This window comes from Drosophila miranda, chromosome XR (genome assembly GCF_003369915.1).
Source record: "Drosophila miranda strain MSH22 chromosome XR, D.miranda_PacBio2.1, whole genome shotgun sequence".
Lineage (NCBI taxonomy): Eukaryota > Metazoa > Arthropoda > Insecta > Diptera > Drosophilidae > Drosophila > Drosophila miranda.
Genome location: NC_046674.1, coordinates 43065546 through 43092309, shown reverse-complemented (window position 1 = coordinate 43092309; position 26764 = coordinate 43065546). Strand labels below are relative to the sequence as shown.

Below are 26764 nucleotides of genomic sequence, written 5' to 3'. Positions count from 1 at the left end.
ATTCTGAAAATTTCTTCTAATCCTAGCTTACGTACGGTGGGAAAGCGGGGCTAATTTGCCAAGAGCGAGCTTTTATTGCGCTCCCGCTTTGCCCTAGACTTACACTAGACTTCATAAGATTCGATAAAGTAATAACAATAATAATAACAAAAACTAAATAAAATTCGACGCCAAATGTCGTTACGTTACCGGACCGGTCGCGTGCATGCAAGAAATATATATATTAGACTAATATTCGAGGAAAATTATACCTGATCTAAAAAAACAGCTAATATGCATTCAAAATACAACAAAATACTAATTACAAGAAAGATCTAATAGAAATCGTAAAGTTTATGCGACTCAACAAGTCAGGGCTATCTACGTCACCCTTGATCAAATTGTGCATTAAAATCATACCAAGCATTTTTCTACGATTTACTAAGAGTGAAAGGTATATTGAAAGCAATCTATTAGGCTAAGATGGTAATCTCACACCGGGGACCGAAATCGTTATAAGTTATGTTATAAAAACGAGGGGAAACGTTGTGAGTTGCTGCTGCGACCACAACACTAAATTTATATCCGATACTTAGTCTAAGAAGGCTAAGAAGAAGAAAAGGCCCACCAGAACTCTTACAAATCATCCCAATGTGCCATCCTCAGCTTCCCGTCCTGTTTCCACCCTTCCAAAAAACTAACTTCTCTGAGTAACCTATCAGAATGTTAGAGGCTTACGTAGTAAGCTCAGCATTCTTTTCCGGGATAGTGTTGCATTTGCTTCCCACGTTATTGTGTTTACTGAAACCTGGTTAAAGCCGGACATTCTTAGTTCTGAGGTTTTGGCAGGTCGGTACACAACTTTTAGAAAGGACCGTTCGTCTCGACGTGCAGGAGGAGTTCTGATTGCAGTGGACTCTAACTTCACGTCTGAACACTTCACAGTCTAGGTTCAACACGCACTGGAATACCTGTGTGTAAAACTGATTTTTCCCGCTTTCACTATATTCATTACTTGCTCGTATATTCCTTGTTCGGAAATCTTTATGAGCAGCACTTGTCCGCTTGAACCGCTGTTTTTTCCTCGCTATCAGATAAAGATCATATGATAGTTCTTGGGGACTTCAACTTGCCAGGAACTGTTTGTTTTCCTACTTCTCACTCTCGCTATGTAACAGCTCGGTCAAACTTTTCAGTTCTTAATGCACAATGCTATAAGAACTACCTATCTCGATGCAGGATACGTTTTTTTCAGGACCCTAAACAGTTTTACTGCTTCGTTAACAGTAATCGTAGAATGTCTGCACACCCATCCTCGCAATCATTTTGTAATACTTCGGCAAATAGTGATCAGGCAATTGCCGATCTTTTTGCCCAAATTTTCCAAACCACCTATTCTGAGGAAAGCTACTCTGGTCATCCGTACCCATACGGTTTACCGAGGTCGAACGGCATTTTCAGTCCCTTGTTAAATGAATTTTCTTTACTTCATGATCTTCGACTAGATAAGCCGGTGTTTTCACCGGGTCCAGACGGGGTTCCAGGTTGTGTACTCAGGTATTGCGCCGAGGCACTGTGTGGACCCTTGCTTAAACACTTCTCACTCTCCATTGATTCTTCTTCTGCTCCCCATCGATCTGGAAGGAATCGTTTATAGTTCCTCTCCATAAAAAAGGTAGCAAGTCTGATGCAAAAAATTATAGGGGTATATAGAAATTACCTCTTTTATTGCCTCAGCCTCTGCTTGGAAAACACTACAATGATCCGAGAGCCTGAAGCAGTAACTGATGTTTAGCTCGTTACAGTAGACGCCAACGCCCACGCGGCCGTCTAGTTTGAACCATCAGTATAGATGTGGTCCTGACTCGCCCTGACTCTCAGCAGGATTCCCAAGTGCCCAACCGCACTCGCTTTCCACAGTTTGGCTTCTCTCATTCTGAGGGCGGAAAGTGTTGCCACCTTCTTTCCCATGAAATCTACGGGGAGGAGGTCCAGCACGATATCGAGGGCTTCACCTGGGGTAGTGCGTAGCGAGCGAGTTATGCATAGCTCTGCCAAGCGTTGAACTCTACTGAGTTTGTTGAGACAAGTTATTTTGTCTAAGGCTGGCCACCGTACTACCACTCCATAGGGCATGATTGCTCGTATGATGGCGGTGTATAGCCACCGAACTATATACGGGGTCCTTCCCCATTTTAATCCGATTGCTTTCGTGTATGCATAGAGGGCCACTGTGAACTTCTTTACTCCATCCTCTACACTCAGTTTCCAATCGAGTTTTCTGTCGAAGATAAGGCCAAGATACTTGGCATTGGTACAAAGGCTAGCGCTTCCCCACAGAGTTTTGGGGGAGTCAGTACCAAAATTTTGTACCTCTTAGTGAAAATCACAAGTTCCGTTTTAGAAGAGTTGACACCTAGCCCGCATTTGTCTGCACATTTTGACATCTTCATTAGAGTACTTGTCATGCACTCACACAACGTCTGCGGAAATTTACCGGAGAATGCTATGGCAACGTCGTCCGCATACACCACCACGCGGCAACCACACCCATCTATCTCTCGCAGCAGTACGTTTTCTACAATGTCAATAACAACGGAAATTTGACATTGTAGAAAACGTACGTAACGCTCGCAGTTTGTGCAGACTTATGTTCGCTACCAGCCATCATGCCTTCCCACGAGCATTTCGGGGTCTCCTTAGACAGCGCATTTCTATAGGAAATTCTCAGGAGTTCTACCGGGGACAATCAAGTTGTATATTCGCTGCTTTAAGCCTCGAGTGCAGAGTCGAAAGATGTGCAATTTGTCTCTGATATCACGACTTACTCCTTTTTATTGGCATTCAAAGGGTTCGTTGGTGGCCGAACATGTGTGCAATGCATGAAATGCGAAAACGCGACAAAATTCGTCGGAGCGAGTCGCCACTTCAACAAACTGAGGAGAAGGATGGAGGCAAAGGCGGACGCAACACGCGAATTCACGTCAAGATGTGGTGCTAAACACGCGCCCGCTAGAACCACTAACTCCAGACAAAGCGATGGAAACGCCTTGACTACCGGGCACCTGCTGACATGCCCTATGCTAATTTGCAGGGCGTATGATACGCCAACTATTCAAATGCATTTCAGTTAAATTCAATGGCATATGAAATACCTTAACATCTAGTGTAATATAGTTAAGGTCGAAGATGAAGCGCAATAAAGAATCTCTCTAGCTCATGGCGAATTCGTCGCGCTTCGTAGATACAAAATATAATTTAATCGTTAAATTGAATTAATCCCGTATTTTATATATTTGGAAAAACCCTTCCGAAATTTCAAACACAAAAAAGGTGAATTTTCGTGATCACACTGATATACACACATATTTGCACGGTGGCTGTTACAATTTTGAGTGCTCACGAAACAGAACAAATAGTTAAAAGTGTAATGATGGAATGTTGTAGTTCGGTTAAGTAAAATGATAGATTAATACAATTTTGCTCATGGTGAAAAGAGTTTTCGCTATCTGTATCTTTAAGATTAAGCTTGAAATGTGTAGCTTTGTTTCGTGGAATAGAACTATGTTACTAAACATTTTATTTGTATACTAGGTGACCCGGAACACGTTGCTTTGCTAGTCGAAGAAATAAATTTTATGTAAATGCTAAATGAAATTGTTGTCATCTGCTTTGTTTTCTTGGATTTGTTCACCTGAAATTCGTACTCTTATATCTCGCATGGTTCTAGACTTGATCGTTTGTCAACTCGAATTGGCCCCTCTGCGTCTTATTGGCATTGCTCAAATATATTAAATTCTCGGGTTGCAATGTTTGTTATTGAACTGCGGAAATTTTATGTGCTTTCGACTATAAGTTATTTTTAGATGTTTTCGCTTCCGAGATGAAACGAATAATGATTTCATACACAATATTCAAACCCAAGAACAAAATTTTTGTTTCGACCTACTAGGATTTCATATTTGTATGAAAAAGTTGTATTCAATTTAATAACATTTTCTTTGAATTTCGTGACGCCACATTTACATTAAATGCTATTGGCTCAGATTGTCGAAATTACCTTGGTAATCGTAGTAACAACTTTCTGGGTTTTACAGGTGCTGCAGTTCCAGATGGCGATGTGCGCTTTCCACGATGCTATGCCTTAAAACTAATCAATCTGAATCAAACTTTGTCAAAACATAGGGGCGTGTAAAAAAATTATTTATACCTAATCTTGACCCGATCAGACCACACCTTCGGGTACCTCAAAAAAAAAGGACATAGGTGTTTGGGAAGTACCCGAAAGAGTGGTCTGATCGGGATGAAAAATAGATGTAGGCCGATGCGCAGACTTAACCGATAAGCACACAAAATTTCACGATAATCGGTCGAGACATTTCGGAGGAGATCAGCAACAAAATTTGTGACACGAGAAATGTATATATTAGATTGACCCAACTCGAAAAAAAATCGAACATATTAATTCAATATATGAAATACCTAAGATAACAGAATGAATGTGAACCATATCGCCTTATTCAGAAGATGCAGAATCAAAATTAAAATGCAGAGTTAACAAAATAAGATATTCTACAGATGGCAAAAGCTACTTATAGAATAAACTCAACGAAATTCTTGTTTCATCCTTATTCATTCCTTCCTCCTGAAATTTGATTTAGAGATATCTTAGAACCTTCCATGTCGCATGTTTTAAATAAAACCTTAAATATTTTGCAGATCACCTCTTACTTTATACAGAACCTTGGGTTCTCCTTCGGCATAAGTGACGTGACGCCTAGCCAAAAACTTCTACACCACAAGGAGATATTGTTGGAGCGCGGCTACGCAAAGTGCAATGACTATATTGAACATCTCAAGTCGGGAACACTACAGTGCCAACCTGGATGTACACCCAAGGAGACCTTGGAATCGGTGATGTTGCGTGAGCTCTCAGGCATTCGCGAGCAAGCAGCTAAAACTTGTTTCGCCGAGCTGCACCCCACCAATAGCGCTCTTATAATGGCTCTGAGTGGCTCTAAAGGCTCAAACATCAACATATCTCAAATGATCGCCTGCGTAGGACAGCAAGCTATTAGTGGTAAACGAGTTCCCAACGGCTTCGAGAATCGTGCTTTGCCCCACTTTGACAGGCACTGTAAGTAGACACATGTAAAAACAAGCAATAAAATTAATTGAACAGACTTTTTCCGATTTCAGCTGCTATACCCGCGGCTAGGGGCTTTGTTCAGAACAGCTTCTATTCTGGCCTAACACCCACGGAATTTTTTTTTCATACCATGGCCGGACGCGAAGGTTTGGTTGACACGGCGGTGAAGACTGCGGAGACAGGATATCTGCAGAGACGTTTGGTCAAGTGCCTTGAGGATCTGGTTGTGCACTACGATGGCACTGTTCGCAACGCTGTAAGCGAGATGGTAGATACCATCTACGGTGGTGATGGACTTGACCCTGTTTCAATGGAAACTCGAAACAAGCCAGTCGATCTGATTCATCAATACAACAATCTACGGGCCCAAATACCACATCGCGTGCAAAACGCTCTTCCGGCCGCCGAGATTCCGGTCGTCTTAGAATCGCTTTTGCAAAATTCCGAGTTTACTGACGCTCGCGCCGATTTTAAGATGGATATCATGTAAGTAGTAAAGAAGGAAATGGTTTTTCCCCAAAAGTGTGTTCTTTTCCCAAGAACGAAAGACAAGGTTGAAGGTTCCGAGGTCATTTGTATGTCGATATAGACGTCTCTGACAGTGTTAATGAACATCTAAAAAGGGTCCACAGAAACCAAATAAGTAAGGTTTATATTGCCGATTTTTATGCCATCGACTTTTTTTGCTGTCCCGTTTTGTTCAATAACCTGTGGCCATTTTACTGATAGTTTCATATGCTCTGGTACTACAGCTGAACAGCTCAACCTAGTGATTTGTTCAGCACTATTTTGAACACCAAAAAAGCGTGGTCTTGCCGCCAGAGTTTCTAGCGACTCCTTTTCCAAGTATTATCTGGTAAAAAAAACTTTTTTGGCAAAGTGAATATGATCACTCACTACCTTCAATTGTTGGCAGTCGACAGCCGAGTTCAGTGTTTGTTCAATCAGCCAGGCTTCGTTTTTCACTTTTAGAAAAGTATTCCGATTTACTTTTGAAATCACATAAATTAGGGCTCTCGTTTTCACAATCAGCACAATTTCTTACTTTTCAAAAAATTTTCCTCGACGAAATGAAAACAAAACGACTTTTTATACCCGATACTCAAAATGAGTATTGGGGTATATTAGATTTGTGGTAAAAGTGGATGTGTGTAACGTCCAGAAGGAATCGTTTCCGACCCCATAAAGTATATATATTCTTGATCAGCATCAATAGCCGAGTCGATTGAGCCCTGTCTGTCTGTCCGTCCGTCCGTCTGTCCGTCTGTCCGTCCCCTTCAGCGCCTAGTGCTCAAAGACTATAAGAGCGAGAGCAACGATGTTTTGGATCCAGACTTCTGTGATATGTCACTGCTACAAAAATATTTCAAAACTTCGCCCCGCCCACTTCCGCCCCCACAAAGGACGAAAATCTGTGGCATCCACAATTTTAAAGATGAGAAAACCAAAAACGTAGAATTGTAGAGAATGACCATATCTTTAAGACTGCGGAATCTGAATTGGATCGTATTATTATTATAGCCAGCATCAAGAAAACAATTTCATTTTTTCTCGCCCTGTCTCTCTCTAACACACACGTAGCATAGGCGGCTTTGCTTAGAGTAAAACATTAGCGCCAAGATCTCAGAGACTACAAAAGCTAGAGCAACCAAATTTGGTATCCACACTCCTAATATATCGGACCGAGACGAGTTTGTTTCAAAATTTCGCCACACCCCCTTCCGCCCCCGCAAAGGACGAAAATCTGGGGATATTCAAAAATCTCAGAGACTATTAAGGCTAGAGTAACCAAATTTGGTATCCGCACTCCTGTTAGATCTTACTATAAAACGTGTATCTCAAAATTTCGCCCCACCCCCTTCCGCCCCCACAAAGGACGAAAATCTGTTGCATCCACAATATTGCACGTTCGAGAAAACTAAAAACGCAGAATCATAGATAATGACCATATCTATCTGATTGCTGAATCTGGATCAGATCAGATCATTTTTATAGCCAATAGGAACAAATCAATTTGCAGTGGCTACGCAGCCCCCGACGTCACGCTCAGACTGATTTTCTGTCTCTCTCGCACGCACTCTTTGTCGTGTCGTTTAATATTAGCGGCGTCTGCCGGAGGAGAGCCATACTGACTTAGTATCGGGTATAACCGTAGAGTTGCGGTGTCCGCAGCAACTCACAACCGTCCCCCTCGTTATTTTTGCTGCATTAAAAAATCTTGACACCCATATCAGGGTAATTTAACTTATGCATTCTTTATAATTAATTTTTACTTAACCCAACCTCAAATTTGGCTCGTTTTGGTGAGGCAGTCCGATTTGGTTATCGGAACGTTGGCAAGAAATAAATGTTTGCGCATAACAGCACAAATGTGCGGGTAACAGCAAAAACTGTGCTCGTACCATACGCGTATCAGAACAGCGGGGTAAGGACAATCACATTTAATGCAAAATTTTTTTCCAACAAACTAATTTGTTGACCATGGTTGGGATTAGGTTAATGCGGTAGCTGGGAGGGGGAGATAAAAACCCCCGCCCCCCTAGCTCACTTAGACCTATAAGAGGTCCATTGTGTCGCCGCATGGGCATCTGCCCCTTCTCTTTGCCTAAAACGTGAGAGTAGACTACTGCAGGTTAAGGGCAGTCCCATCCGGAGGCTTGGACAATGAATTTGGACAAGGTCCCTGGTTTGATTTCGGACAGGTCCGAAATGTCCGTGAGGAAAGCGGCCTCGAGAATACGAAGACGACGATTTCCAATGGCCGGGCAGTGGCAGAATAAGTGAGGACTGATTCCTCCTCTTCCTCGTCGCTCTGCGATCTCGTGCAGAGACCTGCGGCAGTCATTTACAGTCGCTGAGTTCGACGATATTGAGCCTAGAGCTTTAAGAGCTGTATGGCTGTCCGAGAAGACGCACACTAAGTGCGTATCTAGAAGTAGTTTTGAGACGATAGAAATGGCCTCCTTGATGGCTACAACCTCCGCTTGGAGGTTGGAGGGAGCCTGAAGCAATGACTGATGTTCAGCTCGCTGCCTCCCACGCTGCCGTCTAACTTTGAGCCATCACTGTAGAAGTGGACCGCATTTACAGGTCCTGGTTCGCCCATCTCCCAGTCCTCCCTAGGTGATACCTGAAAAGGCGTCGAGAGGTGATCACTAGGGATACACTAATCTGTCCTCTCTGGTAATTGCGGGAGTCTCATCAGGATTCCCGAGTGCCTAACCACGAATGCTGTTCACAGTTTGGCTTCTCTCATTCTAAGGGCAGAAGGTGTTGCCACCTTCTTACCCATGAGATCTACAGGGAGGAGTCTCAGCGCGGTATCCAGGGCTTCCCATGGATTAGTGCGTAGCCCGCCTGTTATGCATAGCTCTGCCATGCGTTGAACTCTACTGTGTCTGTTGAGACAATTTCTTTTGTCTAGGGCTGGCCACCATACTACCACTCCATAGAGCATAATTGGTCGTATGATGGCGGTGTATAGCCACCGAACTATGTACGGGGTCCTTCCCCATTTTAATCCGATTGCTTTCGTGTATGCATAGAGGGCCACTGTGGCCTTCTTTACTCTATCCTCTATGCTCAGTTTCAAATCGAGCTTTCTGTCGAGGATTAGGCCAAGATACTTGGCATTGTTGCTAAAAGCTAGTGCCTCCCCACAGAGTTTTGGGGGTGTCAGTGCCGGAACTTTGTACCTAGTGAAAAGCACAAGTTCCGTTTTAGACGGCTTAACTCCTAGCCCGCATTTGTGTGCCCATCTGCCCATTTCGTGAGAGTACTTGTCATGCACTGACACAACGTGAGTCTCATCTCAGATCGATCAGGCTCACCGTCCCCAGATCCGACAGTGCGCCCGTGATGGCGGTCGGAAGGATATAATTAAAGGCGCCTTCTATGTCGAGGAAGGCTATCAAGGTGTACTCCTTAAAGTTAAGGGACGCTTCGATGATCGATGTGATCGAGTGTACGGCCGTTTCGGTGGATCTGCACTTCCGATAGGCATGCTGGGAGTCTGAGATCAGACTAGGCGGAATATACGCCGTGAGATGCAGCCCCAGGAGCCGTTCCATCGCCTTCAGAAGGAAAAACGATAGACTAATGGGTCTGAAATATTGGCTGCGCCCTTTCCGGCTTTGGCTGGCTGGAAATGTGTCATGTAGTTAGGGTCCTAATTGGCCAGGATGAAAGCCGCTCGTCTCCTGTCCTGGTACGACGACTTTCCTCCCCGTGGAGCAGAGACGCCACCTGTCGGGGCTTCCTTGGGTTCTTCGGTCCCGGAGCGCTTACCAGTCGCGATTTCGCTCTGCTTAGCAGCCACCCCGGTACCCAATTCGCCCTTGGAGTCACCCAACTTGGAAGGACACGATTGGCTTTTCGGGCCCCCCCGCCCCCCCCTCGCTGCGGCTGCTGCTTCAAGACGGTGGACCGACTGAGTCTCTTTCCCCGTCTTCGTTGGACCTGGTTTCCTAGGCGTTGATGTAGAGGGATGGTCTTGTCCCTCCGGTACTTTAAAAGCAGTACCGAGCTTCTTTGCGGTGTTTTTTGCTTTGATATTTGTGGAGATAATGTTTTTTATCCCCAATCGGCCGACTAATTATTTCGAATTAAATAAAACTCGGCGCAGAAATAAAATTACGATATGTTCTTTAATGCGTGACATCCAAATTGCAAGTGTGGCTTGCCTGCCCTTTACATTGCCGCTCCGATCGCTAAGCGCAGCTTCGCTCGGCCGACGTCGGTAGGCAGACGCAAAGCGGAGATAGCGAAGAGCGAGCTGGCAGAGAGCGTTTAGCAGGGCAAGCAAGCGCAGAGCTTTAACAAACAAATGAGTGACATAGACATAAGTAACAAACAAAATAAGCGGCTGAGGGCCAAGAATTAGGTGCTATTTGGCAAGCAGCTAATCGGCTGGGTTCTGCTCCGAACATTCACCCCCCGTTGGAAGGCAAAGGCTTTCAACAGATCCATCCTGAAGGGGCAGAACCGCTATTTTTCCAACGGCCCTCTTGAAAAGGCCTTTTTGAGTGCGGATGACGGCTACTCTGATGGTTCCATCTTTTCCTGGGATGACGCTCTCAATGCGGCCAAGCGGCCACCTTAATGGTGGCAGCGTTTCCTCCTTGATCATGACGAGCGCTCCTAGCTTGATGTTTGGAGACGATGACCGCCACTTGCTCCGCTCCTGAAGAATCGAAAGATACGCCGTGCTCCATTTTCTCCAAAACGCCTGCTTCATTTGACACAGCCGCTGCCATCGACTAAGTAGGTTGACCCGGAGATGCGCCACATCTGGCTCGTCGAATGCAGCTTTCGGGGCTCCATTGAGAAAGTGGTTTGGCGTGAGCACATCTAGATCATCGGGACTTTCTGTAATTGCATAAAGCGGACGGGAATTTAACAAAGCAGAGATTTCACAAGCCAAGGTCTGAATTTCATCAAGAGTAAAAATGTAGGTCCCGACGATGCGATGAAAATGATATTTAGCTGCTTTAACAGCCGCCTCCCACAAACCCCCAAAATGAGGTGAGCGAGGGGGGATGAATTTCCAGTCGATTCCACTAGAAACGCAGAGATGTGACACAGCCGACGTATGAGGATCGCTGAGGAACATTTGCCGAAGCTCCAAAAGCTCATTTTTTGCTCCTACAAAATTTGTAGCGTTGTCTGACCAGATGATTCGAGGTTTGGGACGTAGACTTATAAAACGCCTTAATGCTGCCAGAAAGGATTCTGTAGATAGATCCCGAACGATTTCCAAATGAGTTGCTTTGGTGCTAAAGCATACGAAGACAGCGATGTAACATTTGATAGGAGGCCTGCTTCTGACTTCCGACTTGTGATAAAAGGGTCCGCAAAAATCAACGCCCGTTGTGTGGAATGCTGGATTAGTCCTTACGCGATCCGCAGGCAAGTTTCCCATGATATGTTCCCTCAGCACTGGCTTCAAACGAAAGCATCTAACACATTTGCGAATGATTCCCGCAACATATTTGCGTCCGCCAATAGGCCAGAATTTTTGCCGAAGCAGTCCGAGCAATCCTTGAGCTCCTGCGTGGAGAAACCTTTCGTGAAAGAAGATAATAATAGAGACAGTGACAGGATGTCCCTTAGGAAGCAGGATCGGGTGCTTCGCGTCGTAGTCCAATTCGGCATTTTGGAGGCGGCCTCCAACACGCAGCAATCCAAAGCTATCCAGAAATGGATTCAGTGAGGCCATCGTGCTTTTTGGGGGTAGGGCCTGTTTGCTGGCGAGGGCCCTTATCTCTTCCGAAAATTGTTGCTGCTGTATTGCCCTTATGAGCAAATGCGTACCATTTTTGATGTCGATTACGGTAAGTTGACCCTTCGACCGCGCTATGCCTTTGTCCTTGAGAATGTAGAATCGATATATGTAAGCAAAGACGCGCTGCATGGATCCGAATGAGTTTTGAAATTTGCAATCGTACGATACATCCCTTTCGTTTGAAACAACCAATGCTGCATGACGACGTTCTGGTACATCGGTCGGCAATTGCAAGCCTGCAGGCCACTCTGAGCTCTCAAGACGCAAGAATGGTGGTCCAGAGATCCAAAGGCTGCTATCCATTAGTTCAGCGGGCGTGGCTCCACGTGATATGATGTCGGCAGGATTCAACTTTGTGGGCACGTGATGCCAAGTCATTCCAGCGGTGAGCTCCTGAATCCGCTGAACTCGATTAGAAACAAATATATTAAAATTCAATGGTGATTCTCGAATCCAGGCAAGGGCTATGGACGAATCCGACCAGCAATGTATTTGGCATGGAGCTGATAATCCCTTAACTATGGTGGACACTAGTTCGGCTAATACGAGGGCAGCGGACAGCTCAAGCTTGGGGATAGTCATACTTTTCAAGGGCGCGACTCTGGATTTAGAGCATAAGAGATGACTTTGCACAATGCCAAGAGCTTCCGAACGCATGTATACACAGGCGCCATATGCTGCTTGGCTCGCATCACAAAACGCGTGCATTTCTAATCTGGCTTGCTGCCGAAGCACGTAACGTGGAAACTTAAAGTTTTTAACCATCGACAACTGCGAAGTCAGCTCAATCCAAGTCGTATGTAGATCCTGGGGCAGGCTTTCGTCCCAATTCAATTTTAGGCTTTCGTTCCATAGCGACTGCATAAATATTTTAGCTTTTGGGATGATGGGAGAGATGAGCCCTAGAGGATCGTAGAACCTAGCTAGTGTAGACAGGACCGAACGCTTCGATATTGGGCCTGCAGCGGTTCCGACGTGAGCGAAGCTAAACAGAAGATTGTCCGTGGTGGGATCCCAAACTAGACCAAGCGCCTTGGTTACTTCAGTCCCGTCATGAAAGGTAAGGAACTTTTCGCGATCCGCCTCCGATACGCCTTCCAAAGCAGCGGGTTCATTGGAACACCATTTACGTATGGGAAAACATCCTTTCGAAAGTAGCTCCTTTACCTGCTGACGAATTTTGATGACAGAATCAATGCTGTCCCCTCCAGATATGAGATCATCGACATAGAAATCTCTTCGAACAACATCAGCGCCAAGCGGAAAACGCAACTCTTCATCATTTGCCAATTGATGCATAGCACGAATTGCTAAGAAAGCGGCAGGTTTGGTTCCGTAAGTAACAGTCTCCAACTTGAACACCTGAATCTCCTCCTTCGGGTCATTGCGCCATAGGATGCACTGCACGTGCGTATCGGGATGGGAAACGCGTACACAGCGGTACATTTTGCAGATATCGCCACACAAGGCGACTTTAAAAAAGCGGAAACGAAGCAGAGTTATCAGAATTTTAGGTTGGATGGTGGGTCCAGCCATAAGCGCATCATTCAGTGATACTCCAGACGCTGTTTTGGCAGATCCATCGAACACTACGCGTAATTTGGTGGTTGTACTATCCTGCTTGTGGACGCAATGGTGAGGCAAGAAGTACTGCGGGAGGTCTGACTGCCGCGAAGCTGGCGACATGTGTCCTAAATCACGATACTCCTGAAGAAACTCCATATATTTTGCCTTAAGCTGTGCATTTTTTGCTAGCTTCCTCTCCAAATTGAGAAATCTACGTAGCGCCTGCTGATACGATTCTCCTAATTCCTCTAGACTGAATTTGGTTGGCAAACGCACGGAGTAAGCTCCGGACTCTAGGCGAATGCAGTTTGTGACGAAATGCTGTTCGCAATGAACATCTTCCTCCGAAATTGATGAGGGCGAATAATCTCCATCGACTTCCCAAAACCGCCTTACAATATCGCACAAATTAGTCTCGCAAGCGGAGATGACAGGGGGATCTTCAACGGCTGCTAGCGCCGCACGGGCTTTCTCAGAGTTTTTAATACTTCCTGACACTATCCAGCCAAGTTTCGTCTTCTGCAATGTTGGCAATTGGTCTGACAGTCGAATCTGTCCAACGCACATTAATTCGAAAAACAAACCAGCACCTATCAACAGATCGACACGCTGGGGCTTGGCGAAATTAGGATCAGCTAGTTTTAGGTTATTTGGCATTGGCCAATCCTTTGCGTCTAGGCCGAAGTTAGGCTGCATTCCTGTGATTGAGGCAGTGATAATTGCAGAGAGGAAACCGCGATAGCTTTCGTCTTGAGATTGCAGGACGATGTCCACAGCCTTGCTGGATGGTAGAATTGACTCTCCAATACCGGCGATTTTAGCGTGAGACGGGTGAGGATCTAACTGCAGCTGATTGGCGAGTCTCGATGTTATAAAGTTAACCTGAGAAGCGGAATCTAAAATGGCACGACATGGAATAAGCGATCCAAAACGGCCCCTGACATATACGATTGCAGTAGCTAGCAGCACGTTTTGGCTAGGCAGAGATTTTTGACTCGAGGGGGGAGGGCTAATATATTTGCTTGCTACTAGGGCACTTGCAGGATCATGCTGGGTCGATTCCGTGCTCGGCGACGGCAACTCAGCGTCAGCGCCCGACTGCATGTGGAGCAGTGTGTGATGCTTGGCTTGGCAATTTCTACATGCCCCTGACTTGCAGCGTTGCAATGAATGGCCTTTGTTGAGGCAGTTTAGACATAAATGGCGCTTCTTCACCTCCTTGTATCGAGAAAAAACAGGGAGATCTATAAATGCCTGGCATCGGGATATGTAGTGCTCGGAGGATTTGCAATACTTGCATGTTGAGCTATTATGATCGTTAATGGAGGTGATTAGGGTGCTAGGTTTACTTTCTCCCACCTGCTGGCTAGGAATTGTTACCATAGCCGATCCCAAATTTTCCAGCATCCGACATCTTGCTTCCAAGAATGAGGCCATGCTTGACCACCGAGGCAATCCTGACGTCGGCAAGTTCTCTTCCCATTTCTCCTTGGTCTTGTGGTCCAATTTCGTGCCTATGATGAAGATCAGCAACCCATCGGAAATCTCCTGCGGGGTCGCCAAGGTCTGAAGTGCACGCAAGTGCGAATTGATTTTATCGCTGAGCGCGCGCAAGCCGATAGCCGAGCCCTTCTCCACCCCTTGCAGCCCGAAAATAGCCTTGACGTGTGCCTGAAAATGTAACAGTTTATTATCGAATCGCAACATTAGTAAATTCAACGCCTTGTCGTAATTCTCCTCAGAAAGTTCCAAGGAACGAATCGTATCCAGCGCAGCACCATCTAGACATCCACGAAGATATTGGAATTTTTCGATGATTGGTATACGATGGTCTTTGTGCACCATTGTCGAGAACATCGAGTGGAATTCTGGCCAATCCATGTAGTTCCCACCGAATCGCGGAAGCTGCAACTCGGGCATTCGAGAACGGCCTATACTATTATAGGCGAACAACGACGAATTCCCCTCGAGAGTATGCCGAGCCGTTGAATTGGCAACATTTACCGTGCGAGCAGCCATCAACTCCCGCGACAGCCTGGACCTAACCTTGACATAAACATTCGAAAAGTCCAGCCGGGCATCATGGGCTAACTGCAGGAAATCCAGCCTTTCAAGGCTCGTTTGAGCGGCATCGAAATCCGCATTCATTCGCTCGATTTGCTCTAAGCGAGCTTGAAGTTCTGCCTCATCTAACTCGGCAAGCTCTTCCTTGGTAAGAAAGCGATCCATGGCCTTTAGTTGGCGCGCGATGGACTCGGCCTTGTGCTTGTAGAAATCTACATCACTCGGCATTGCTGCGTTCGCGACATTGGTAGGCTCAGGTGCTGCCATGTTGAGGTTTTAAAAGAGTCTCTCAGCACGACCGAAAAAGACACCCTGTATACGTATAAACGTGGGAACCGAAAGCAAAGGGATTACAGCTAATGCCTTTAGCTGTGCGGCTGTGCGAGCTGTCCGATTCCGCTTTGTACTCCGCTTGTGTGTATTAGTGAGTTCGCTGCACTGCCTACCGCACTGCACTGACCGAATTGTCGCGACAGAGAAATTAATAGCCAGCAATGCGTGTATGTAGGTGTATGTAAGTGTGTTTTAGCACCGAATTGTGCTTAACCGCCGAAGATTTGCTAGGGCTAACGAATGTCGATCGCGAATGATTATTAATTGACACTGCAACTCAGAGATCACGTCGGGGTCACCAAATTTTATGTGGAGATAATGTTTTTTATCCCCAATCGGCCGACTAATTATTTCGAATTAAATAAAACTCGGCGCAGAAATAAAATTACGATATGTTCTTTAATGCGTGACATCCAAATTGCAAGTGTGGCTTGCCTGCCCTTTACATTGCCGCTCCGATCGCTAAGCGCAGCTTCGCTCGGCCGACGTCGGTAGGCAGACGCAAAGCGGAGATAGCGAAGAGCGAGCTGGCAGAGAGCGTTTAGCAGGGCAAGCAAGCGCAGAGCTTTAACAAACAAATGAGTGACATAGACATAAGTAACAAACAAAATAAGCGGCTGAGGGCCAAGAATTAGGTGCTATTTGGCAAGCAGCTAATCGGCTGGGTTCTGCTCCGAACAATATTTTTGGTAGTTGACATTTTGTTATCACGAGTAGGCGGGAAGGGGTTGGTCACCCGAGGCATATCCCGCTTGCCCCGGGAAGCCTGATTTAATCTGGAGGTCGGCAGCTATCCAGAGTCCGCATATTATCGACTGAGCACCCCCTCGGCCATGTATCCCTCGGCATATACCAGTGTCACCTTGGATTGGGGTAATTTCACTGAGAGTTTTCTTCTCTCCGCCCGACTACCATTCGCCAGCATCCCGGCAGAGACATGACCGTGCCAGGACCTGTTCCCAGTCGCCCTCACGGGGAGAGTATAGTCGCATTTTCACCGAAGTGTACAGTTACGGCGGGTGACGGTTCGCTCGCAACCCTGTGTATCCTAGGGGTGTGGGACGCAAGCCGCACCGGGTATTCCTAACCTGAGTTGCTGCGCCTCATTCCGAGCTTACAGTTGAACGAGCCAACCCGCCATCCGTTTATCCCCCTGTAGCACCCGAAGGCTGACGGCTTTTTTGACCATTAAAAGTTAAATTTTCAAAATGCATGCTGTTACTCACAGCTCGTCAGACATGTTAAATATACAGGTGTTGCATCTAAGATATTTTGATTTTCTGAAATCGCCCACTTTCTGCCGTCGTTTTGGTTCAAAACAAGCAATTGAGAAAATAAAAGCAGGCAAAGCAGCCTGTCAGCTGTTTTTTTTTTTTGTCAAAAACGATGACAAAAATATGTTAAACCGGGAGCCGGTTAAAAAAAACTAAACGTATTGGATGAAAACGTAATCCGCAAAAGTAAGTAAAAAACCGGACCCTGCCGGAATATTTATTGAAGTACAGCTATTGCCGCACCTCACCACTTTCAAAACTCTCCTGCAGATATTTCTTGTCTTCCAAATTAAACGAGTGATTCAACAAATCATCGGTTCAGAGGAGGAAACTCAAAATTTGACTAAAAATGAAAGGCCGGCGGTATTATGGAATGGAACATTATATGTACTCTTAATATTGTATACCTATTAAAAAAGATGACTGGTAATCGAGCTGGTATGCTTTTTTAGCGAATGGCCGAAGTGAGCGATATAGCCCACCAAGCCTACAATATCCTCAAAAATTATGGAAAAAAAAAAACTGATTCCACATTATTGAAATGCAAGAAATTCAAGAAAACTAAGCGTTTGGGTCAGAGAGTACATGGATGCACGACTCAAGCTTAGGTTAGGTTAGGTTGAGGCGGCTGCCGGGCTCGCTCGGAGCCTGTCACACTTAGGCCGGTTTTGACCCGTTGTGAGCTTAGGTTACCGCTTAGGAAAGCCCTTCCTGCGTTGTGAGACTTCCTGTCCGCAATTATCCCATCCAGATGCTCTCACAAAGTTCGCGATCTTCCTGGGACATAGTTTGGACATCTCCGAAATGTCGTTTAGAAAGGCCAAGCCCAAGAGTTGTAGCCTTCTTTTGCTGAGAGCTGGGCAGGAGCAGAAAAGGTGTTCCACTGTGTCTTCCTCGCCCAGCCTGTTAGCGTGGGTGCCTATTAGCCAATGTCCTGTAAGGGAACGTATAACTACGCTGCACCTTTTCCTGTCTAGTTTGCAGAGCTCAGAGGTGCGCTTCTTATCTATGGTCGGCCATGTTATGCGACAACGTGGTACTTTTTGCCACATATCGTCTGTTAGTTGCTTGTACTGCTCTTTTGTAGTACCAGATCTGGCCAGCTCGTCCGCTATACAGTTGCCCTCAATTTCCCGGTGGGCCGGGACCCATATCAGGCTAACAGCAAATTGCTGAGCCATCTCGTGAAGAGATTTGCAGCAGTCTGTCACGGTGGCCGAGTTCGAAGAGATCGCATTTAGTGATTAGATCGCAGTCTGGCTGTCGCTGTACATTTTTAGCTGGGTTGGGTCCTCCTCCGATGCTGTCGTCCAGCTTCGATCCATCCGTGAAGATGTTTACGGCCCCATCTGGGCATGGGAGTCCCTCGTCCATTCGTCTCTGTGAGGGATGATTGTGTTGAAGGGAGTAACTGTGTACTCTCTTGGAACTTGGTAGTCCGTTTTAGTGGGGACGATATTATATCCCTATGAGCGCCTAGTGCTCAGAGACTATAAGATCTAGAGCAACGACATTTTTTATCCAGACTTCTGTGATATGTCACTGTTACAAGAATATTTCAAAACTCCGCCCCACAAAGGACGAAAATCTGTGGCATCCACAATTTTAAAGATACGAGAAACCAAAAGCGCAGAATCGTAGAGAGTGACTATATCTTGTAGACTGCAGAATCTGAACCAGATCGTATCATTATTATAGACAGAATCAAGAAAACAATTTCATTCTTTTTCTCTTTGCCTCTCTCTGACACACAGGTTTCATGGTCGGCTTTGCCTATTGCAAAAAGTGAGTTCCTAGATCTCAGAGACTATAAAAGCTAGATCAACCAAATTTGGTATACACACTCCTGTGATATCGAACCATGACAAGTTTATTTCAACATTTCGCCACACCCTCTTCCGCCCCCGAAAAGGAAGAAAATCTGTGACATCCCCAGATCTCAGAGACTATTAAGGCTAGAGCAACCAAATTTGGTATTCACGCTCTAGATCTCTAGATGTTAGATCTAACTATTACACGTATATTTCAGAATTTCGCCCCACCCCCTTCCGCGCCCACAAAGGACGAAAATCTGTGGCAACGACAACGTTGAAGATATGAGAAATTAAAGACGCACAATCATAAAGAATAACTATATATATCAGATTGCCGAATCTGAATCATATCGGATCATTTTTATAGCCAAAAGGAACAAATCAATTTGCAGTGGCTACGCCGCGCACGACGACACGATCAAACTGATTTTCTGTTTCTCTCGCACGTAATCTTTGTCGTTCAATATCAGCGCCGTCTGCCGGAGGAGAGCCATACTGACTAAGTATCGGGTATAAATGTAGAGCTGCGGTCGCATCAGCAACTTACAACGTTCCCCCTCTTTAAGTGATATTTCACTGATTTTACCCCAACTTCCCAAATACCTCCGAAGTGTGGTCCTGCCGGGGGAATGAAGTGCCACTCGATCTGTTCTCTTTCTAATATTGGCACCACTTTTTGTTGTTCTTAAAGGCTCTTTGGTATTCCTCGTCTAATTTGCGCGAAGCACCCACAAAGTTGGTTCCATTATCGAAAAATATTTTTGCACATTTTCCTCTTCTTGAGAGAATTCTTCATCTAGAAATGCATCTGAAGTAAGATTGCTGACTACTTCCAAATGAATAGCCTTTGTCGCCATGCACACGAATACGGCAATATATCCCTTATAGGATTTCTGACCCCGGTTTTTAGAGCATCGGATATGGTAAGGCCCGGCGAAGTCTACCCTTGTATTTGTAAATGGGTGCGACATTGTAGCTCTGTGTTTCGGCAGATTTCCCATAATTTGTTCTGCAATATTCTGTCAGTTAAGTTCTGTTAAGTTTTTTCTTTAATCAATTTCTTAGCCCAAATATCCAAAACTTTCGCTGGATATAGTTTCGCATCAGAGGAATTCCACCGTGCAATGTTTCTTTATGTGCATTCTTGATAATTAAAGACGTCAAGTGACACTTATTTAAAATCAAGGGATGTTTAACTTCAATTTCCGAGTTGGCGTTCTGCAATCTACCTCCAACTCGTAACAATCAATCTTTGTCTAAGAACGGATTTAAGCTCAATAGTTTATTTTTTGTTTCAATTTCCTTTTTATAAATTAGGCTAGCTATTTCGGAACTGAATTGGGTAGCTAGTTGTTGTTTCACTATTAATACTTTGGCCCTCTTAATCTCCTTCGCAGTCAAAAATTGAGGAGATTCTTTCTTTTTGGTTTTGATTTGAATAAACCTCAATACACATCCAATTACTCTTTCTAGTTTATGCATACACGAATATTTTTATAATAATTCATAAAAATTTTTATTTTTTTCTTCAATTTCTTATTTTGGCCAATGTTCCTTAGATTTCGCCAACCATTGAGGCCCTTCCCACCAAATCTTAAAATCTTTTAGCTTATCTGCACTAATGCCTCTTGATGCTACATCTGCCGGATTGTCTTCAGTTCTAGGATGTCCCCATTTAATTTCTTTAATTTTTCTCACTTTGTCAGTTCGACACCTGAGAAACTTGTCTTTATTGTCTCCATTCTTTATCAAGGCTAGAGTAATCATAGAATCACTCTACATTACTTCCAACCGCTATTTTCACCGGTTGAATTAATTTTGCCAGGAGATGTGCTGCAGAAAGTTCTAATTTTGGTATACTTTTCCGATTCTTCTTCGGGTTAACTTTGCTCTTGCTGGCTATTATAATTGTAGAACTATCTACCTTGGCATACACTACGGCAGCATAAGCCTTTTCGTAAGCATCGGCAAACCCATGAATTTGCATCGACTTATTGTGCTGAAAATTTAGCCATCTTGGTATCCGAATTCTCTCTAACTCTGTTAAACTATCTTTAAACGAATTCCATTCCCGAGTATCCTGCTCTGATAATTCTTCATCCCAATTTTTGTCTGCTAGCCAAATTTTTTGAATAAACAATTTTCCGACAAGTGAACCTAAACTCGTCTTTAACCGGTTCCCATTGTAGTCCTAATGTTTTGACGGATTCATTCTCCTCAATGGTTAATACTTTATTTTCTTGGTCATTTATAACGACTTCTATAATTTCTGGGATATTTGTTATCCACTTTCATAAGTTAAACCCAACCTTATTAAACTCCCGGGTAACTTCCTTTACATGCTTTTTAGCATCCAGTATCGAGTCGGCACCTGTCATCAGGTCGTCCATATAAAAATCGTTCTTTATGATTTCCTTAATTGCTTGATTTTTACAATTATCTGCTATTGCAAAAAGCACCCTGGTTGCTAAGTAGGGTGCTGAAACTGTACCGTACGTAACGGTTGGGAGTTTATACTCTTTTAACTTTTCGTTTGGATTATCTCTCCAAATTATATGCAAATATTGTTGATCTTCTTTATCAACATTAATTTGCCGGCTTTTCAATGTCCGCAGATATTACAAATGGCCATTTACGCCATTTCGCCATAATATCGAAAATATCTTTTTTGACTCTTGGTCCAACGCACATGATATCATTTAAACTTTTATTGGTTGTGGTTTTTGCTGAAGCATCGAAAACTACCCTCAGCTTTGTCGTTAGACTAGAATCTCTTATTACTTCTTGATGGGGCAATTAATATTTCCCATCATCTTTGGACTCTACCATATGTCCTAAATTTGTATATTCATGCACAAACTTTATGTAATTTTCTTTTAATTTTGTATTATTGCTGAGCTTTCTTTCTAAACTGTGAAATCGCACCATGGCTTGTGGTTTTGAATCTCGTAGATCCTTTTCTTTTTTAAATGGTATTTTAACCATATACCTACCAGTCTCATCTCTTCTTGTTGTTTCCAAGAAATGCTTCTCGAAAACATCTTTTTCTACGTAATTCTTTTCACTTTCCAGTTCCCAGAACCGCTCTAAGTCCCCAACTTCAATTGTGGTCGCCACAATAAATTGATCACCTTTTGATTTGGTGCAACCGGATATAATCCATCCGAATTCTGTGTTTTGACCAAGTATTCCGTCTATTTTTACTACTCCGTCTTTTAAAATATGGGTACTGAGGAACTCAATTTTCCCCTTTCTGATTCTACACTCTCCCAGTTTAGCCTGATCAAACCTCTTCATGGTTTGCTCTAAATACGGCTTCAGGTTCTCCACTATTATGTCGATTCCCTCAGATATTTTTTCCATGCTATTGTTAATTTTTGGGCTCTATGTTTTCCTTCAAAATTCCAGTCTCCACTGGTTGTAACATTTCTATTTCCACCTTCCCTTTCGTTAGGGTTTCATTATTTTTGGACTCTACATACTTTTTATATATGCCCTCTATATTTTTAATGATTTTTTGATTTTTTTTAATACTGCTGTCTCTTATAGTAGTCATGATCGACTACTCCATATGCAAACAGTGCAGAATTATTGCCTGTAACTTTGTGTTTAAGGTCTTCTAACCTTTGGACTACATCGCTGGTCAAATAACCAGCTTCAATCTTCTTTATTTATTTTGCTATCGCGGCTTGAGCCTCTAATAGCTTTATTATTTGCTCCGATAACATCTTGCTTTAATTTTTTACTTAAAAACTTTACTTTAAAAACAAACTAAGATATGAGACTTAGCTGATGAATTCTGCTTCTGCTGTTCTTGTTACTGCTGCCGCTGAAGTTGCTGTCGCTGCTGCTGGTGTTGCCTCTGTTTAAGTCGCTGCTGCTTTTGTCGATGCTGCTGATGTCGCTGCAGCTATTGTCACTGCTGCTGATGTCGATGCTACTGGTGTCGATGCTGCTGATGTCGTTGCAGCTATTGTCGCTGCTGCTGGGATCACTGCAGCTATTGTCGCTGGCAAGTGGGCACACACAAACCAATTTATTTATCTATTTTTTCGTGTGTCAGTTCTTTTGCCACTTGTATTTTTTTCAGTTGCTGGCCATTAAGAATTTTCGGATGTTTCGGATCATATATTTTTTTTCTTTTCGATGTTTCGTCCTCGAAAACGCCACCGTCGCGAAAAAAATTGTTCTTTTCACTTACAATATATATACATATGTCGTTATCTATTAAAAATACAGCCTGTCCAGCTCGTATTTTTCCAAATTATTAATTGAAACTTCCGTTTCATTCATTTTTTTTATTCTCTGTTCCTTCTTACTGGAGGGAATTCCGAATTTTTTATTTTGCTACCTTTAGCTGTCAGTGAACTAGTCACTTGTTCAGTCTCAATGGAGCTGGTTTAACTCCGTGCTCTTACCACAAGGGGGAAACAACGGAGAGTCTCAAAGGACCAAAATGTTAAGACCTCAAAAGAAAAGTCTAGACATTTGCGAGTTGAGTTGTAAATTCAAAATAAATTTTATTCTTAAAATCAGAGCCTTATATGTGATTTGACAATGAGTTAGGAGGTACAATTTTTATACCCGATACTCAAAATGAGTATTGGGGTATATTAGATTTGTGGTAAAAGTGGATGTGTGTAACGTCCAGAAGGAATCGTTTCCGACCCCATAAAGTATATATATTCTTGATCAGCATCAATAGCCGAGTCGATTGAGCCATGTCTGTCTGTCCGTCTGTCCGTCCGTCCGTCTGTCCGTCCCCTTCAGCGCCTAGTGCTCAAAGACTATAAGAGCGAGAGCAACGATGTTTTGGATTCAGACTTCTGTGATATGTCACTGCTACAAGAATATTTCAAAACTTTGCCCCGCCCACTTCCGCCCCCACAAAGGGCGAAAATCTGTGGCATCCACAATTTCGACGATACGAGAAAACTAAAAACGCAGAATCGTAGAAGATGACTATATCTTCTAGAGTGCATCTGAACCAGATCGTATAATTATTATAGCCAGAATCAAGAAAACAATTTCATTCTTTCTCGCCCTGTCTCTCTCTAACACACACGTAGCATAGGCGGCTTTGCTTAGAGTAAAACATTAGCGCCTAGATCTCAGAGACTACAAAAGCTAGAGCAACCAAATTTGGTATCCACACTCCTAATATATCGGACCGAGACGAGTTTGTTTCAAAATTTTGCCACACCCCCTTCCGCCCCCGCAAAGGATGAAAATCTGGGGATATTCACAAATCTCAGAGACTATTAAGGCTAGAGTAACCAAATTTGGTATCCGCACTCCTGTTAGATCTCACTATAAAACGTATATCTCAAAATTCGCCCCACCCCCTTCCGCCCCCACAAAGGACGAAAATCTGTTGCATCCACAATATTGAGGATACGGGAAAACTAAAAACGCAGAATCATAGATAATGATCATATATATCAGATTGCTGAATCTGGATCAGATCAGATCATTTTTATAGCCAAAAGGAACAAATCAATTTGCACTGGCTACGCAGCACCCGACGTCACGCTCAGACTGATTTTCTGTCTCTCTCGCACGCACTCCTTGTCGTGTCGTTTAATATTAGCGGCGTCTGCCGGAGGAGAGCCATACTGACTTAGTATCGGGTATAACTGTAGAGTTGCGGTCTCCGCAGCAACTCACAACGTTCCCCCTCGTTTTTTCTATAATTATCGTTAGACCTATGCAAAGGATACATTTTGATGCGGGTGTCTATTTGAGTACATGCTTACATTAGTGTTATTTTAGGACTGCATTGCTTGAGTGTGTTCTCCACTTGTACACTATCCATCTACCTCACGCTAACAGCGTTTTGTCTAATTATCTTCGAAGAAAGCGTTGTTATGGAAGGTTTGTCATCTAAGGACATATCGTTCTCTGCAGGTCCAGTTCAAGCACCAAGTTGTATTTTAAAACACTGTGCCCAGTCCCTTTGCCAACCCTTGACCTTTTTAACAACCTCTCTTTTGAACAGTCTTGTCTCCCAGTAATTTGGAATGAGTCATACATCGTTCTGCTTTAAAAGGTTCAAGATCAATCAATGAAAATTATCGTGGCATCGCAAAGCTTTCCACCATCCTGAAGCTTCTTGAGTTCCTGGTCACCCGGCAACTGCAACATCTCTGCTGCACCTTTTTTCAGACATCGATCAACATCGACTAACCCAGACATGCAAAAGTTAAACGAGTGCTTTAATAATAAAACTAGATAATATTCACCAAACAGCCCAAATACCTGCACCAAATTCTTAGATTTACTTATTCTGTCAGAAGAAATAATATTATCACCATTCGACATAAAACTTTCGATTCCGAAAGGCTTTACTTCGTCAATGTCATTCGCACTTCGATACAGCTTCCGCATTACATGAAAAAGATAAATAACCGTTCACAGTTCAAAACGCAATTAAAAGCCCACCTTATAGTAGATAATCACGTCAACCCAAGCAACTTCCTGGTCGCCACTTACGCTGACGATACTGCTATTCTTTCGTCATCCACCTGCTACAGAGCCGTTGCTGAACAACTTCAAATCTACCTCGAATCCGTGGAAAAATGGGCAAAAAAATGGAACATCACAATTAACGAAACAAAGTCAGTTAACGTAAATTTTACTCTAAGAAGCAAGCACCCACCAGACCTAACCTTTAACGGAAATATAATTCCGCGCAAGAGCAGTCACTGCTACCTCGGTGTCCACTTCGATAAAAGCCTAACTTGGGGACCGCATATCAGAGCTACAGTCATCAAATGTCAAAACAAACTCAAAAAGTTGCACTGGCTCATGAACTCAAAAAGTAAGCTTCCCCTACGCAATAAAGTCATATTGTACAAGGCAACTATAATCCCTATATGGACATATGCCATTCAAGTCTGGGGATGTGCAGCGAAGACGCATCTGAATAAAATCAGAGTCATGCAAGCGAAGGCTCTAAGGGCGATGACAGGTGCCCCGTGGTTAAACCCCGAGATCAAATAAACCATCATAGCAGTCGATACAACGATAGGCTCATTAACCATCCAAATGAAACAGCTAGAGGATTACTGCACCCCCAAATCCCACGCAGACTCAAACGTCTCCACCCATTGAACATAAAAAATAGAAAAATTTGCTGAATAACACATCATTAAAATGTATATATAAACCTAATCATTAAACTCTTATAATATGTAGTAAGCCAATGTAAATATTACTAATATTAGATCATAGTTTAAGTAAAGCTGATTTCTAATAAAATAAAATAAAAAAAAAAAAAAAATAGTAGATAATAGGTTAGGTTGACCCGGACGGCCCTCAGCGGGGCCCCACATAGGCCAGTATGGCCCTTAGTTGTCCGGATAGGGGGGTATGAACCGTCGCGGCAGTGTTTAGGGGATTTTGAAGTCCTCGAGAATCGAGGTATTTTTCGCATAGGCCAGTAGTTGCTGTGGCGTCCTCTTGGAGGCATCTTCCAGTGATGCCAGCACTGGCGCGCCCAGGTACTTCCTCCTTGCCCTTACGAGAGCAGGACAGTTGCAGATGAGATGTTCCATGGTTTCGGTTGCCCCAGGTTCGTCACATTTCCTACAACTGTCTCTGTTTGTGATGCCTAGCCTTGTTGCATGCGCCGCAGCCAGACAATGGCGCGTTAATATTCCTACTAATAATCTGCAGTCCTTCCGTGGTAGGTGCAGCAGGTAGTGGCTGAGTTTATCATTGCGGTCCTTGCACATGATTTTCTAGGTTCTGCAGGCGGTGGTACTCCTCTACCTACTTTCGTTTTGTGATCCGGCCTGCTTTTCTAGATCGCTTTGCAGCGTTCTGAGGGAGACAGGCACGTTCTCGGTTCTCGTATTCGCCAGCTCGAAGCCTTCCTTAGTTAGTACCTCCGCCGTCTCGTTTCCTTCGATGCCCTGGTGGCTGGGAACCCGGTAGATCCGCACTGACTTTGTCGTGCTTAGGGTATCTGGTGCCTCCCTGCTCCCCAAGACACTTCTGGAACTGACCGCGGACGACTGCATGGATCTTATCGCCGCTTGGCTGTCGACGAATAGGGTGACCGCATCGTGTGATCTTTCAGTGAGAAGAGCGACCTCTGCTGCTTTCCTGATGGCAAAAACCTCTGCCTGGAATGCTGCAATGGTCCGGTAACTTATATGACAGCCTTATCTCAGGGTCTGTACAGTATATTCCCGCTCCTACTCCTCCGTCCATCTTGGAGCCGTCCGTATATATATTGAGGTGCTCAGTTTGGTCTCTTCCGATTTTTCAGTCTTCAGGTCCCAAAGATGCGGTTGTT

At 44.1% G+C, this 26764-nt stretch overlaps 1 protein-coding gene across 2 annotated transcripts in view; it reads left to right on the top strand.

The window, feature by feature from the left end:
- Positions 1–26764, top strand: part of LOC117186162 (DNA-directed RNA polymerase III subunit RPC1) — a 77431-nt gene that overhangs the window by 26968 nt on the left and 23699 nt on the right. For both annotated transcript variants that reach the window (XM_033386385.1, XM_033386386.1), the window contains exons 4-5: positions 4699–5116; positions 5179–5614. In XM_033386385.1, the coding sequence (XP_033242276.1) occupies positions 4699–5116; positions 5179–5614 (854 nt within the window). The remainder of the gene's footprint in view (positions 1–4698; positions 5117–5178; positions 5615–26764) is intronic.